The sequence below is a fragment of the Pyxicephalus adspersus genome, chromosome 2 (assembly GCF_032062135.1).
Source record: "Pyxicephalus adspersus chromosome 2, UCB_Pads_2.0, whole genome shotgun sequence".
NCBI lineage: Eukaryota > Metazoa > Chordata > Amphibia > Anura > Pyxicephalidae > Pyxicephalus > Pyxicephalus adspersus.
Genome location: NC_092859.1, coordinates 38,175,560 through 38,191,665, shown reverse-complemented (window position 1 = coordinate 38,191,665; position 16,106 = coordinate 38,175,560). Strand labels below are relative to the sequence as shown.

The following is a 16,106-nucleotide window of genomic DNA, read 5'->3' as shown; positions in this document are numbered from 1 at the left end:
CTTTCCTAAAAATTTTAACATCGCTGGATAACAAATAATGTGTTGTTAGTACTACTATGGCCTTTTCTAGCTGCTTTATGCTAGTGGTTGCACATTTTACGTATTATTTTAGGTAATATCACTAAAATCCTTGTAACATACTTTTTGCTGCAAATTGTAACATATATATTGTAATATTCAGTGCTTTTTTTGGAACATGCCACACCTTAAATGTGAAGATTTGATTTCAAAGATGTGCTCAACCACCCCAAACCATGATAAATGCCCTTTTTGGCCACTGAGTTGCTGTTTAATTGAGAGGTCATTACTGGACATACGAGTGGAAGGTTGGTGGTGTTTAATGTTGCCTGAATTTTACATCTCTCTGAACTAACATGTAAAAATACATCTATAAATGCAGTTATGTATTTTTTCAAGTGATCTTGTCATTATAGTTTAGCATTCAGATAAAGCCATTCCTATCAGAAGGGTCAGTAAATATTCTTTTCTGTTCCCCATGCAACTGAATTTAGCTTTGATTGTGAGAAATCTTCTGCTTCTGTTGATCTTCTATACAGCCAACTATCCTAATGACTTTCATGTCATTTTTGTCTCTTCCAAAGGGTGAAGTTCAGTGTATTTTGAGGTGCTAGCAACAGGAAAGGTAATTATTCACAAACATATTTTACAGCTAATCATCAAGAAAAGTAGTATAAATACCTATATTTATCTCGATGTTAGCATGTTAAAAATCCTCTGCAATGCTGCACTTAGACTGGGGGACTAAGTGACTGAGCTGTTAGTCAGTATGATGATGTGCACAGGCACATGTCCTTAAAATAGGCATATTAGGTGCAATGATGTAATCAAACTGTACTGCTAAACTGCAGTAGAGAGTGCTGACCAACCTAGCTCTGCTGTCTGGAATGTAAACCTCAAGACTGGATAGGCAAACTTTTTTAAACATTTGGTGTAAAAAAATGATTCCCATATAAGTTTTTAAATGTGTTTGGTTTTCGGCAGTTTATCTTTAAGTTCAGTAGCCAGATATAATATCTAGCAATGTACTTTACATTCTGATTGTACAATATCCATATGGTTTACCAACAATTGTGTAGTGAATACTCAGTGGATATTAACCAGACAGACTTTGTGGCCCACACAGTGTAAAGGTATTGTTAATATTTAAAAAAGTGTGCATTTAGATTCTAAGAAATGAACCAAATAAACATTACCGTGTACATCCAGCTTTATCCTGTGCAACACAGCCATACAACTACCATGAGCTTTTTAACCAATATGATTTAACTGCATGTTATCAATATATATTGAGTGTTAACTGATTGCTTGGACTTTACCCACACTACTGCTGCACATATACATATCAAGGTACCTATGCATATAAGATGAGTGTCATGTGGATATCCTAAGTATTCCTTTCTTTAATAAACTATACTGCATGTTTTTAATCACTGAAGTGGATAAACTCAGCATTGCAACTGCATTGGAGTCTGTTCATCCCCTATTTAACATGAACATAGGAAGGAATGATGGGACTGTTTCTATTTCACAAATTATAAAGAATAATTTTCTTTTTCTTTTGTTGAGCTGCCTCAAGAATGTCCACATACATTTTGCTTGATGAGCAGTTCAGTACAATGCAAAATATTTGTTTGATTTTGACCCAAAGCAAACCTATACTAACCATTGAATAGCTTTTTCACTATTTTGGATACTTAAAGCGGACTAAACTCAACATTTTCACTTTACATAAAAGGGTAGACAGCCCTTTTATGTAAAGGAAAAATGTTAATTATTTTTTATTGTTTTAAATGCAACACGCTTTTAAAAAAAAAAAGGGTGCAGCACCTTTCCTTTCAGTCTTGATTGCTGCGGTGATCAAAACTGAATGGGACTGCAGCGCCTCCTGGGATAACTACGTCACGCATCCTGGGAGGCTCTGGATGCTCCTTCTGCGCATGTTCTAATCTCGGACATGTGCAGAAGGGACATTTTTTCTATTAAGGGAAAGAGATGCCAATCTCACGCAAGCGCAGTGAGATTGGCATTTTGTTCCCCCTTTACAGCGGGCTATGTCACCCTATCTCGCACCTGCGCAGTACAAGATCAGGTGACGTGCCAAGAAGATAAGAAGAGGCTGGAAGAAAATACTGAAGATGGTGGTGCCCGGCTGTTTCGAAGGCCCAGAACAAAGAGGAATTCCAGGACGACGTGGGACCGGATCATAGGAAGGACCAGCGCAATCGAGGGATCTGCAGGATTAAAGGTAAGTGTAATTTTTTGTTTTCAGTTAAGTTCAGCTTTAAGTTTTGGTTCTCAATTCAAGGTGAAAATTCCAACTCACAAACAACTAGTAATTTTGGGGTTTGGAAAGCTAAACAGGGCATTAGGGTAAATTTAAGCTCACATTGGGTTAAGAACGTCCCATTTTAGGCTTGGCAGCGGACCTTTCAGGTACCTATCAACGCATTGCAAGAAAAGGAGAGCATTTCTCTTTTTATTTTAAAGTACTGCTTTGAAAACAGGGTTGTTGAGAAGCATTCTATAGTAGGTAAACTATTCTTAATGGTCAAAGTGCAGATATAACGATGAAGGGCGACTTATGTAATATCAAAAGGTAACAGTGGATAATTACATCCTCAGTGAAAATGTACCTCTTCCTCCCACTCCACTGCATAAATGGCATAAACGATATGCTGCCAAATATGAATATTGTTCAACCCCCATGATTGCACATGTTCTTACATAGGGCCCTTTCTGTCCAGGTCTGTAAGGTAATGGACTGCACACAGCAGCTTAGTCAAACTCTGGTGCCGGTTACAGTGCACAATTTTATTACACGCTGTACACTTGCTGTACCAAGAAAATTGAGCTAGGACTATGAAAATGGAGGCTCTTAGTAAAATGTCCATATAACATCTTACTTAATTTGCCATAGGTTTAAAAAAAATCCTTAGCAAAACTGTAACTGCATAGCATAGCTATTTTACAGTAGAATTGGGGCATTGAAAGGTGTTTTTAGTGGCAGGCCTTTTTCCCAGCAAATGACACTCATCCTGTACCCTTTAAGTACCTTAATGCTCTTTCAAACCACACATACATTCACTCTAAAATGTTTACAGAAGCTGCTTTGCCTCATCAAAGAAAGAAACCACGTCCTTTTTATATTAATTCAAAGAAAGAAAAAAAAAACAAAGGAGATATGCAAGAAGCAAGGAGATGCTGATGAGAGCGTCTCTTCCCCCATCACATCTATAAAACAAGCCAAACTATGATGCTTCTGTTTGACCAAACATAGTCTCGCTTAGCACTTTTTGACATCAGAATTAAAACAAATACAGCTTTTCTGTGGAGAAAAAATATCCAGGTATCAAAGAGGAATAAACGGAATGAAACACCTGAAGGGATTACATGTGGAGTCCACTCTTGGGATTAAAAACCAAGCTTGGCTTCACATCTCTGTTTTTAAGAAAGTGTAATAAAAATACAAATTACAACTGAACACGCAACATCTCCATTGCTGATTCGTTGTGTCCGGCTCCCCACCGAGTTTCATCTTGTAGTCACTGAGCAAACAGACTTCTCTGTGCAAGAAGGAATGCCCTTATGAATTTTCAAGGTCAGTTTCAGTATTTTGCAAGGCCCTTTGAGTCAAATGGCTGGAAAGCTCCTCAAAACTTTGAGGAATTATTAAGAAAATTATGTTTCCACTCCAAAATGGCAACATACACTTTTGCAGAGGTTCAAGGTATAGCATCTGTCTTCTTCACACATTAAAACAGAAATCATAAAATATTCAAAAAATTAAATAAGGAAAACATAATAATTTGAAACACTAAATTTAGAAAGATACTTTTCTTAGGAGTATCACTGCCCTCTTCTAGGTGGGAAAGACTTGATGTGTTTTAAAAAAAAGATTGGTTGAAATGGATGGCAACAACTGATAAAATAAATATTATCTCCACAACATCTGCTGACATGAACCCAGGCACAGTCCTTGTATCTATCGAAGTCCAGTCCTTTCATAGCATTTGAAAGTGGTTACTTTGATGAAATTCCCACAACTGCTGGCAAAACTTATATTGTTGTTTTTTTTAAAGATGTATATTTGTATTGACATTTTTATTTTATCTCCTTACAGCACTCAGCTGTGTATGCAAGACTGTAAACTCTTAAAACAATACATTTCGTGCCTAGATGTTTGTAGACATTACAATAAAAGTTCAACAGACCCACATGACTCTGTGCCTGTACTCAGATCTGTTGGGGATTCTTTTTAATGTTGTAACACAATCATAAACCATCTACTCTTGCAAAGTGATATCAAGTTCTAGTGGTTGCACATTGTTGAGATTACTGATGCTATTCGGTAGAGTTGTTCATGGCTTACACTTGTAACCACATAAGTAGACAAGATATTTGATGGCAATCATCCTTACCAGTCTTTAATAATGTGGTTCGACTGTCTCTTTTGTTGTATTCCTGCATTACAGGTTTTATAGTCTTGAATATTTCCTTATTCTTTGTTTTCCGTTAGAGTAGTACAGCTTTAGTCTGTCACTAATTCAACTTTTTCTCTTGTTAGAATGCCTTTTTTAACACAAAGATGACACTGTGTACCTTAAATTTATCTTTCTAGGCTGGGCCATACGTATATTTGAAAGACATTCCAGTTCCTGTTTCTTCAAATCCCGATGGGAATGCCAGCAGATTGTGTGCCCAAGTTTGTTCAGAAAGCTAACACAGGAAATGATTAAAGAAAAAAAAATTATGGTAAAATGTTTGCCTAAAATAATTGAATATACTAAGAGTTGATGAGCTGAATTATTGTGGGATCAGAGTCTATTGAAAAACATTCAAATGTCCGGCCCACAGGGTAGGATCTCCGTTCTTCCCAATATCAGCTCTTTATTGCAGTTTATTGACGTGTAATTTTGCCACACTTGGCAAAAAAAGGACAAAGGAAACTAAAGAACAAAAAATAAATCTTTGAGTGACTTGTGTAAAGTCCATAAAATGTGTCCTTTCTGTTTTTGGCACTGGAACGGGGATAAAGATCAAGACTGCTTCACCAGGTGACGTGAAGTCTGCTGGTATTATAATCCAGTTGCTCCTAGGGCCATTCCTGCGCTGTGACTCATACAAGGAATTGTCTGCATGGATTTAGGAAAGTCGTGACTAACCACTCTGCCGTTTTCACCACTGCCTCCTGCTGTGGAAGGTCTTGGTAAAGTTGCCATCCGAACTGTTTCTGTGACTGTTTGCTGCGGAATTAAACAGAAACCCTTTTCAGGAGGATAGGGGGGTTAGCCCCTGTCCTTTTTTGCAAGACACATTCAATTTCAACTTCTTCTAAGACCTGTTAGTATAAATTTATGTTGGAAGAGTATTCCACACAAACTTTAAATAGTTAAACAATTAAATGACAAAAACATTATAATTACAACACTAACATGTAGAAACGTCATTTTAGTCATTTCTGTCCTCTTGTAAGGAAAAGTGCAAAAAAATATTGCTTGAATTGACACAGGTTCAGAGGCAATGAGCCTGATTTATTAAAGCTCTCCAATGCTGAAGAGGATACACTTTCATCAGGGAAGCATCAGTGAAGCTGGGTGATCCAGCAAACATGGGATTGATTTGCTATTTGCTGGCAAATGTTTTGACTCCTGGACCAGATCCATTTCAGGTTTGCTAGATCACCCAGCTTCACTGATGAAAGTATATCTTTTCCAGCCTTTGAGAACATTTAAAAATCAGGCCCAATGAGTGGGTATTCATAAACCAAAAGATTGCCCGTTTGTTGCCCCTGATAAGTGTTTCCAAAAATTATTCAGTGTTAGGGTGTAACATATACTAATATTGTCCTCATGTGTAACAGTCACCTACATTACTGCAATGATAGTTAGGTTTCAAAGGTCACCACTGCACAGTTACCTAGGAGTTACACATACTTAAAGTAACCTTTTGTTTTCCTTGTGATTGCACCAGCATTGTTTTGTAGAAATAGGGAAGTGAACAGAGGAAAGTCTCACTTTAAGCTTGTAGCTATCTTCCTAATCTATATAGGAATTAGTAATTGCTGGTGTGTAAAAATTAGAACATGTATATGCAATCTAATAATTTGAATTACCGTGTTTCCCCGAAAATAAGACACTGTCTTATATTTTTTTGGGCTTCCAAAAACACACTAGGTCTTATTTTCAGGGTAGGTCTTATATACTTTTTTTAATGAAAAAAAACACCATATTCCCAAATTCCCCTTACAAATTCCCCTTCTGATCACTCTGTGCTTTTTTTCCACTGTTCGGCAGTTAGGACATGGAACAGCAGGTGGCGCTGTGCCGGTTTCTTTCGCTCTGCTTTACAAACAGGAAAAGACACGATGCTGGCAGAGGAGAGAAGAGAGACACGCTGCAGCCAGAGACACACGCAGGATCGCGTATCAGGTGAGTATATTATTTTAATTTTTTTTTTTTAACACATTTTTAAGGGCTCACTAGAACAAGCCTGGTTACATGCACTTCAGCTTCTGACAGGCGAAGTGCATGTAATATCACTCCGCCTGTGACAGGAGCCGGAACTACAAGGAAAGCATCGGCTTGTGCGGCTGTGTGTTAGCCCGCTGTGTGTACGCCCGCTGTCTCCCGCTCGGTGAGTACTGTTTTAATTTATGTTTGCTTTTCTTTTTTTCTTTTTTTTTTTCTTTTTCTACTAGGTCTTATTTGCGGGGTAGGTCTTATATTAGGGCAGGTTGGGGGAAAAGTTCTAGGTCTTATTTTCGGGGTAGGTCTTACTTTCGGGGAAACACGGTAGGAGAAGACAACACACATTTGAAACATAGGATATGATAAAATAACAGATGCCACCTTCATCTTTTTAGATTCACTCCTGGACTTGTAACAAAACTCAATGAGCGCAACCAACATGGCCAATCCGAGACCTCCGATCAGGATGTAGAAGACCCCAGCGACATTACTAAGACTGAGTGCACTTGTCTTATCCTGGAACCAGACACAGAAGAAAGGAGTAGGAAGAAAGTGAGAGGAAGAATATGTTATTTTTTGCAATAGACCCCTTGAACATGTCCTCAAGCTTCCTAGGATTCCCACATTCATCATTCAGAACGCAGACCAGGCCAACACACGAGCAACATACAACAGGCAGCGGCACTTAACAGGCAGTCAGCGAAGAAGTGGTTAAGCCTTTTTGAAGTTGCCTTCCATTTATGTGGTAATATCACATTCTAAAAAACAATAGTCTAGATGAATATCAGATTAAGGTCAGACTTTTAATGACTAAGGATAAACCTGTCTATAACAATGACAAACTTGTCTCGGCAGAAAAGAACACAAGTCATTAACAACTCAGAAACTATATTTTTTCAATTTGTTGAGTGAAGCAGCAATCAATATATATCCACTGCTCTACACTGATGTTTTAAATTTAAGCAGTAGTTGGAAATCAAAATTATTTCAAGCAAAAAAGTACATGGTAATGGTAACTTTCATCGACTGGCCACCTTTTTATCTACACTTTCTCTCTGTTCGGCTTTGTTTTCTTACCCTTCCAGTGCGTCTACAGCCTGTTTCCATTCCCAACCTATATACTTCATAACTTATTTTACTTCTATTAAAACCAATTTGGTTATTGATGTACTTATAAGCATTGGAAGATAATTTCATAATGTAGCCTTTTTTACTAGATCAGACAGCTATCCAATGTCAATGAGAGAGCCAAAAAAAGCAAGCAAAAAGTTTGTTTAGCAGGTTAGAAAAACCCCTTCTGATTGATATTCATATTGGGACCTTGAATGTTTTTAACTCTTTCTTCATTTCTCTAAACAGGGGCACCAGTGTGGCTAGAAAAAGGAAGCTTTTGGTTCAGGAAACATCATGAAATGTTCTGATTGTGCATCAAATCCTTTTCTAGTACCTATGGTGAGCTATAGTTACATTTTCCTCTGTTGATTTCAAATTGTAATTATTACAGACTATTATTATTTATATTTAAGTGTTTAAATATAAAAAAACACTTATTTTCTACAACATTTTCTATATATCCCAAAAAACAGATAAAATTGGTAAATAAAGTTTAAAGGTGGAATTTTCCTTTTATTGGGTAAGTCTGAAAACAGCAAAAAACATTTTGATTTAAATGGAGAGACTGGCAACACTTCAAAAAAGCCTGGCGTCTGAAACCTTTCACACCCCTTTTCACCCCCATTCTAAATCTATGGCATTATACAAACTCCAAAACCCACCTCCCTCCGGAATTAAAGCATGCACCCCAAACGTTGTTGATCATGTTCAGTAAAAAAAAAATACTTCCATACTTCTATTTTTCAGGGCCTTCACATGAGGAGGAACAATGTAGCAAAGTCTTATAGAGGAACCTAATGACTGTATTGGGTTGATATTATGTTATGTGTAGGTGATCTATTTATGTGTTTATTTAATTATTATTGGTTGTTTTTTTTTGGGGGGGGGGGGGGCTTTGTTTACTTCAGTATGAATTTTTACTTGTCTAGATTAACATATTGGAAAATATTAGGGAAAGAGTCCATTCAAAGGGCTTTGGATTCACTATCTTCATACTACTGCTTGTAACCTAAGGAGATTAAGTGTACTAAGTCTTCAAGTATAAAAAAAAAATGTGAAATAAATTTTAAAAATGATAAAAGAAAACAAATACAATTTTTTAATTAAATTGTACCAGTTATTTTGATGCTGTAAATAAATTAAATGATTATACAGATCTCAACAAAATATAAGTTAAAGGAAAGGGGGTCATTTGCAAAAGGCAGAAAACCTAAGTAGATATATCTCAAAAATTAGTTTAATGTTCTGAGCATTTTTTCAACTTCTATGTGATTATAGCACTGACCAGCCTCTTGTATATAATACCCTATGATTTAATAGTGTAAAGAAAGGCTAAATCCTCAATGAAACACTGTATTTAAAGTGCACATGTGACAAGACTATGGAAATTAAAGTATTTCCAGATCTTGATTTAAATTGAGTATTTACTGAACTACGCAGGCATTGTGGAAAAAATAATAATCAAACCTTACAAAAAAAGGTACTTCTTTACTTTTTGTTAATGTATCAATTACCCTCTCAAAATCCATGTGTCTCGAATTGTGTGATAGAGGTGTACAAGTCTATCTTTCACTTTAGGGATGTTGGTCAAACTGCTGTTTATACCCAAAACATATTGAGGTACAAACAACATGCATAGCATGCACTAGACCTGATTTAATAAAGCTCGCCAAGTCTGAAGAAAATAGACTATCATGGGAGGAACTGGGTGATCCAGCAAACTTCAAATGGATCTGGTCCAGGGCTTAAAACTTTTGCCAAGGAATAGCAAACGATTTGTAAGAAATCAATTCCAGGTATGCCAGATCACCAGCCACATTCTCCAGTCTTGGAGAGCTTTAGTAAATCAGACCCATTCAGGTTCTGAATTTTATATAAAAAGTAACATTTTTTATCTGCAAACGAAAGGGATGCATTTTAATCTCCATAATGTTAGTTAAAACAAGGATATTAATGGTGTTAAGCATGTCTGTGAAAGATAGGCAAAATACCAAAAAAATACCCTTTTGCAAACAAAAGCTTTCCCAAGGGTGTTAGTTGCACAACAATTAATTAATTAATTAATTGCATTAATTGTAACATTCACACATTAAACTTTATATATAAAAAAATTTGTGGTGAGCTGCTCTATGAAGATCATCTTTAAATCGAAACATCTCAATATTCTGACCTTTATTTGAATAATACACCAAGTCAATATTTGCATATTAGAGAATCACAGTTATTTGGGGGTTGATAGGGTGCTTACTTACTGGAAGGTGTGTGCTGTGACTCAAGAATGTTTACTTTTAACATCTTTTAACATCTGGAATTTTGGCTTTAACACTGTACATATTAAACTTTAGTTCTTCCTCCTTCAAATGACCCCCAAAGTGGATTTTACTGCATGTGATACTTTTGATACTTTTATTATCTGTATTACTATCCCAAATGGTCTTTAGAACCATAACCTTATAATTACATGGTTAGAGCATATACATTTAAAAATCTTTTTTAGTTTCTAGATAGCATCCAAACTGGTTTAAATACCTGTTGGGTGAATTTTATTGTATTTGTGTCTAATTTGCTTATAAAGAGAAAATTTCCCTTTAGGACAGTTGTCATTAGAACAGGTCTAATCTGAGCTGGGAAATACGTGGTGATGACCAAATTTGCCTCTCTTTTGATTCATATCTCTGAAGATCCTCACATGTGTGTAGAACACTGTGCAATAAAACAGGAGGGCACTAATCATTCAATTTAAAGCTTAAAGGGGTCTCCTAAATTATAGTAACATCAGAATTTAGAACAAAATGGACAGTAATGTATATCTACATTTTGTGAATTGTGTTAGATTTGAGTAGAAAAATTATTCTAGTATTCTAGTATTCTATTCCATTAGTGTGCAGCTTTACCTGGTGTATAGAAGTACACTAGGCACTCTAACCCAGACCTCTAACCCTAAACTCTAACCCCCTAAGCTTAAAGTTAAAGCTCTACACCTTGCAGCTCAGCAAAACCTATGATTGATTTCTGGTTGGATTAACTAAGGTGTATGTTGTGTGTGTTATTTTTCTAGGCCCTAAGCATCTGTAAATGACAGGTCAAGTGTATGACTAAGCAAATCCAGCTGGCAGATGATGACTGGCACTACTCACAGAGTACCTGTCATTGCCCTCAATGCCGAAACCAATTGCCAAATTACAACAATAATCTTTCTGTTTTTGCTTCAGGCCAAATGACTTATGTTTGATTTTTAAATGACTGATGCTTGATGTTAAAATTGACACAAACCTGAACCCAAACACCAAGCCTACTGGGGAGGAAGTTGATATTTTTTCCAGGCTATAACTAATTAGTTATGTTGGGTTTGCCATCAGGAGGGTGATTCTCGACAGAGGGAAAACTTTTTCTCACTCTGTTCAAACTTAAAATAAAAAGTTACACTTTATACCTATGAGATAGACATGCTGTATATCTAATGCAGTAAAATCCACTTCTGTAGAGTAATAAAAGAAAAAAAATGTTACAAGAAACACAGAAAATAATAAGTAAAATAATTATTAAAATATCTAGTTTTACTGTGTTTGCTTTTATAAAAATTAGGAGTTACATATATCTTATGATGAATGTCATAATTTAACACTCAAATATTAAAATCCAATTTCTAAAATGTGTGTTTTGAAAATTAACCTGTTCCATGTTTGCAAGTCATTTTGAAGTTCATGTGTGAAAATGTGCAAAATGAATATTGTCTTATTGCCCCATACAACCAGAGATGATTCTATTGACTTAGCACACTGAACACTGGTTGCTTTGAGCATCAAGAAAGGTTCAATTTAGTGTGCTTTTATTATATCATCTCCTTTGTGTGCAAATTTGATAATAATTTAACTGAAAGCTTTTGAACTATGCTGAATTCAGTCATACATGCCTCATATCTTAGTGCTACTAAAAGTTCATTAAATTCTCATTAAAGTGTACCTGTACACTGTAGATTATGGTGGTAAACTATTTATAGTTTAGATGTGTGGCTGTATTGTTTTTCTTTTATATGCTTTTTTTTTATTCCTTTATTATAATTTGATATTGTGAATGCTGTATGCTGCTCCGCACCTCTTAGATTGTAAACTCTTTTGGGCAGGGTTCTCTCCTCTTCCTGTGTCACTGTCTGTGTCAGTCTGTCATTTGCAACACCTATTTAATGTAGAGTGTTGCGTAATATGTTGGTGCTATAGTAATACTGTTTATTAATAATAACAATTAATAATAATATTAATAATAATAATAACACACTTTTTTTTTGCTGGTTGGCTACGCTTACTCACTGTACTGCATCTACAGTATGCGGACCCACAGGCTGGACTACAAACATTTTAATTTCAATACATTGGACATATTGGCGTTATTAGTTTAAAAAAAAAAGTAAGATTAGGTTGCTGTCTTTTGAGCTCCTTGTAAAAGTAATTGCTGAAAAAGATTTTATAGTTAAAATTAAAAATGATTAAAACCTCCACAACTGGTAAGCTACACTATAATATATTCGAGCATACAGCAAAAGTTTAAATGCATCAGGAGAATGGTAAAATAGGTGATGGGCATCACAATTTTTACTTTAGGTGATTATTTTTAACAAATTGTTAAAACAGTGTTAAGTGAAGTCACAGTTTCATGGCAGAATTACTGTGCTGTGGTCTGCTAGTGTTACTGGTTCTGCTCCAAACGTCGTTTATTAACAAGCTGTCACCAAGTCAATTGCCTGCATTGTCTCTGTAAACACCATTGGTTTGGCAACAGACTATAAAAGGAACTGGGTACATTGTACCAGATTGCATAACAGATGTCCCATTGTACAGAGTGCGACAGGAAAACTGTGGCCACAGATTGAGTGGTCCTAATTGCTATTTAAGGACACCTGTTATGATAGAAACATGGGGACTACCATTGCTGAAATAGGTGTCTGGCTGATCTTCTTGCTTCAACTAAGTTACATACCTAGAACAAGTATGGTCATAAAGATTTCTGACATCTTTCTAACTCTTCATATCTGCATACTTATTCTGGGCCAGTGACTTAAAAGGCACTTAAACCAGGCAATTGCAGAAAGTTCTGAATATCTTTGTTAATAATAATTTTAATATTATATAATATTATAATATTATTGTTAATAATATTTCTTGGGCATACATATTAAGGAATCCCTGCAATTATATCCAGCCAATTAGGATCTCATTCTTCATAGTTATATTTGGCCACAAGTAGCAATTACTAAAAATAAATAATAGAAAATATAATTATATAATGTCCTAATACTATTTATTACATTTTTCCTTGACACAGACATTTTGTTCAAAATATACATTTTCCATAATTGCACAAAGATTCAGAACCAGGTGGCCAAGTGTTCTCCCGTGCATATGTATGTAGGTAGGTTATCTAAGTACTGACTTTATTACACTGTACGGTTTTAGAATTATTAGTGTTTTAAAGAGGCATATTATTGTCATTACATATGTGTCTTGCTGGAACAGAAGTAAAGTAAAGGGAGATTATATTTAATAAGCTATAGTGATCATTAACTGCCATACTGACCATTTTCTTTAGAAATAACAGCCAGTGAGAGTTGAAATGCCTAAAAGTAATGATCCTTTGAGCAAATAATAAGTGCCTAATGAATAAAGCTTCAGACTGACAGTGTAAGCTGATGTTCATTGTTGCAACATTTTTTTAAAACTAAAAGTGTTTAAATAGGTGTTCTTGTTTTTTATGTAATATTAGATAATAATTTTATTAATTTGGTAATATATTGTAAGCCTGATCTTTGGTTTTATAAATAGATAAGTATTTTAGTTTGATTTATGGGACCTAAATATAATTTTTCTGGTATTACTGGGTTATTAGGTGCTATTTAAATGTTTTTGTATGTTTTATACACATCATGTAGTGTACCTGCAAAAAAAAACCTGCTGCAGCAAGATCATGTATGAAAAGAAAATTGTGATAACCAATCAGAAGGCCCCTGCAGCATCACGTGATCATTGCCGGAACTCTGTTATGGGCGTGACTAACCTTACTTCCGGAGTCTTTGCTTCCACATTCCCCTTTATCGTACCACCATTTGCTTTTCAGCTTGTCTAAGACGCCTTGCTCACTGAGTTTCAATACCGCTAGGTTTACAGCACCTCTTCAAACCATGGGAAATAACATAAATAACATCACCAATGTTATTTTATGTTATTCAGTAGCATAGCAACATTTCATTGAGGCATTCATTGACGTATATGTGAGAACCATGGCAAAGTGATACGATTCAATACTCAATCGAGCTCCCCCCTCCCATCCCTTAATACCTTTCTCTTCCAGTCAAGCCAGATGAGTATTAACTATATCACTTTGAGTAACCAGCAGCACCCATTGCTGGCTTTTGGAAAAGTCATTCACTTGCACCCGGTGTCTTATTAAATGCCTTTAATAGGAAGAACTAAACCAATCATTTCATGCAGTGTGACTAGATAGCATGTACTTTAGCATTTTATTTGCTTGCTTTCACATACATATATAAGAAAAAAGATATATAAAAATATTTTAGCATTTTTCAATTTTTTTAGCAATTTACTTTTCTTACATTCCAATGTTTCAGAATTTATTAACTTTTAAATATATTTTTCGTGTTTATATTCATTGTTTGGCTGTTTCTTATTTTACAAGGTTTAATTGTATTTTTTTTTTGTTTCTACTTTTTTTTTTAGCTTGATATTTTTTTGAATTATTAAACAAACTGTAAGACTTGGCATTTAATACCCCTGCAATATGATTAGCTTTTTGAAACTAAAGGTTCAATTAGACTTTAAATAATATTGTACAAAAATAGACATACATCTTCTACCATTTGTTAAATATCCTCCTATATTCTGAAGTATGCATTACTTTTCAGTTCGCATTCTTTTATTATTATTATTCTAATATTAAATTAAAGAATATTTTGCTACTATTGTGCAGTTGCTGTACTGTTTCCTCATTTGTATTTAATAGTAAATGAACTTGTAAGTGTAAAGTGTAATTAGCAGTGTTGTCATGTTCTTTTATTATGTGTTTTGATTGATGCAATTTTAAAATTTGAAGTTTTAAGATTTGTTTTTAAATTTGGTAAAATGACACCGTGGGCTTGGCATATACTATGTTCAAGGCAGCTGCTGGTTACTATCATGCTGTTTTGTTACCCACTAGTTTGTTCTTACTGGGGCTGACCTTGGAATCACCTCCCCCGCTGCCGCATTCTCCCTTGTCGTACCACCATTTGTTTTTCAATTTGTCCAAAAGCCCCTGCTCGTTCAGTTTTAATACTGCCAGGTTTACTGGATTTCTTTAAAAATGAATAAATAACACTCGATAAGTTACAGCTTGAGAAATCACTCTTGAGGTCATGAGACAAAGGATAGGTGAACCAGCTGCAAGTTTCATCCTAGACCACGTGTCCCTATCTCTGCTTCAGCTCCATCACCATGGTGCAGGTAGACCCCAAATACAGAATTCCAGTGAAAAAAACATTATTCCAAGCAACACAAGCCACTGAACAAAATGGCTTCTAGTTTAGGTCAAACAAATCATACAGTATTTCAGCGTCAGATATGTAAAATCAGTCACATATGAAACATACATGCTACATGGCTTTTATGTTCATTATATATGTCCAACATGTCCATGTATTTTACTTAAGCACACATGCAACATGCATAGGAATGAATGTAACAAAGCAATGCACTTTATGTATTTAATTAATGTCCTGATTTACATAGCTGAACTCGTAATTCTATCTAAAACACATTTCATATTCAAAGACAAGGTTGATTCTCCCCTCTGGCATCAAGGGGTTAGCTAAAACTTTAAAATGTGCAATCCTGAAAAGACAAAAGAGCCTGGAGCAACAAGTAACATTCTATACACTGTGTACTTCCAGCAGGGCAACTAAAATACACTTAGTCAAAGAATATGTTAAATCTTAAATATAAAGAAAGACATAAGAAAGAAAAAGTAAGGAATTAAGAGAGAAATAGAGGAGGGAAGTTAGGTGAAGGGGGTAAGAAGGTAGGAAAGGAAGGGAGGGAGTGAGGAAAGGGGTAAATGAAAGAAGGAAGAAAGGAGGGATTAAGGAAGAAGGTGCAGGAAAAGAAAAATGAGAGGGATTAAAAAAGAGAGTAGAAATAGGCTACACCTGAACTGCATAAAAGCTCAGTAAGAATAGCAGAAAACTTTAAAAATGATTATATTTTGGACAGGAGAAAGTATTTAAATTATACTTACGTGAATTGTGTTCTCTAACAGGCCCACTTAAATGCAAAATTATGACAACAAGAAATCACAATACAGTGGATTATTTTGTGCACACATTTCTACCACAGCTGGAACACTGCTAGCTTAAATAACTCAACCTGGCACTTGCTCTTCATTTTTCAATTTACCATGAATTCATTTAGCAACTGCTGAGGAGATCATTGCTGGAAGTTTTTAAGGCTCAGTATAAAAGTG

At 35.3% G+C, this 16,106-nt stretch overlaps 1 protein-coding gene across 5 annotated transcripts in view; it reads right to left on the bottom strand.

Annotated features, from left to right (window-relative positions):
• Positions 1–1,141: 1,141 nt before the first annotated feature.
• GRIA1 (glutamate ionotropic receptor AMPA type subunit 1) overlaps positions 1,142–16,106 on the bottom strand; it is a 155,528-nt gene continuing 140,563 nt past the window's right edge. For 2 of the 5 annotated variants that reach the window (XM_072400458.1, XM_072400460.1), the window contains exons 14-16: positions 14,829–14,943; positions 6,870–7,004; positions 1,142–5,285 (exon numbers count right to left, since the gene is read on the bottom strand). In XM_072400458.1, coding sequence (XP_072256559.1) covers positions 5,097–5,285; positions 6,870–7,004; positions 14,829–14,943 — 439 coding nt within the window. In that variant the 3' untranslated portion in view covers positions 1,142–5,096. Of the gene's footprint in view, positions 5,286–6,869; positions 7,005–13,649; positions 13,765–14,828; positions 14,944–16,106 lie in introns of all 5 variants that reach the window. The other 3 variants (XM_072400457.1, XM_072400459.1, XR_011919373.1) reach the window with 2 other exon arrangements.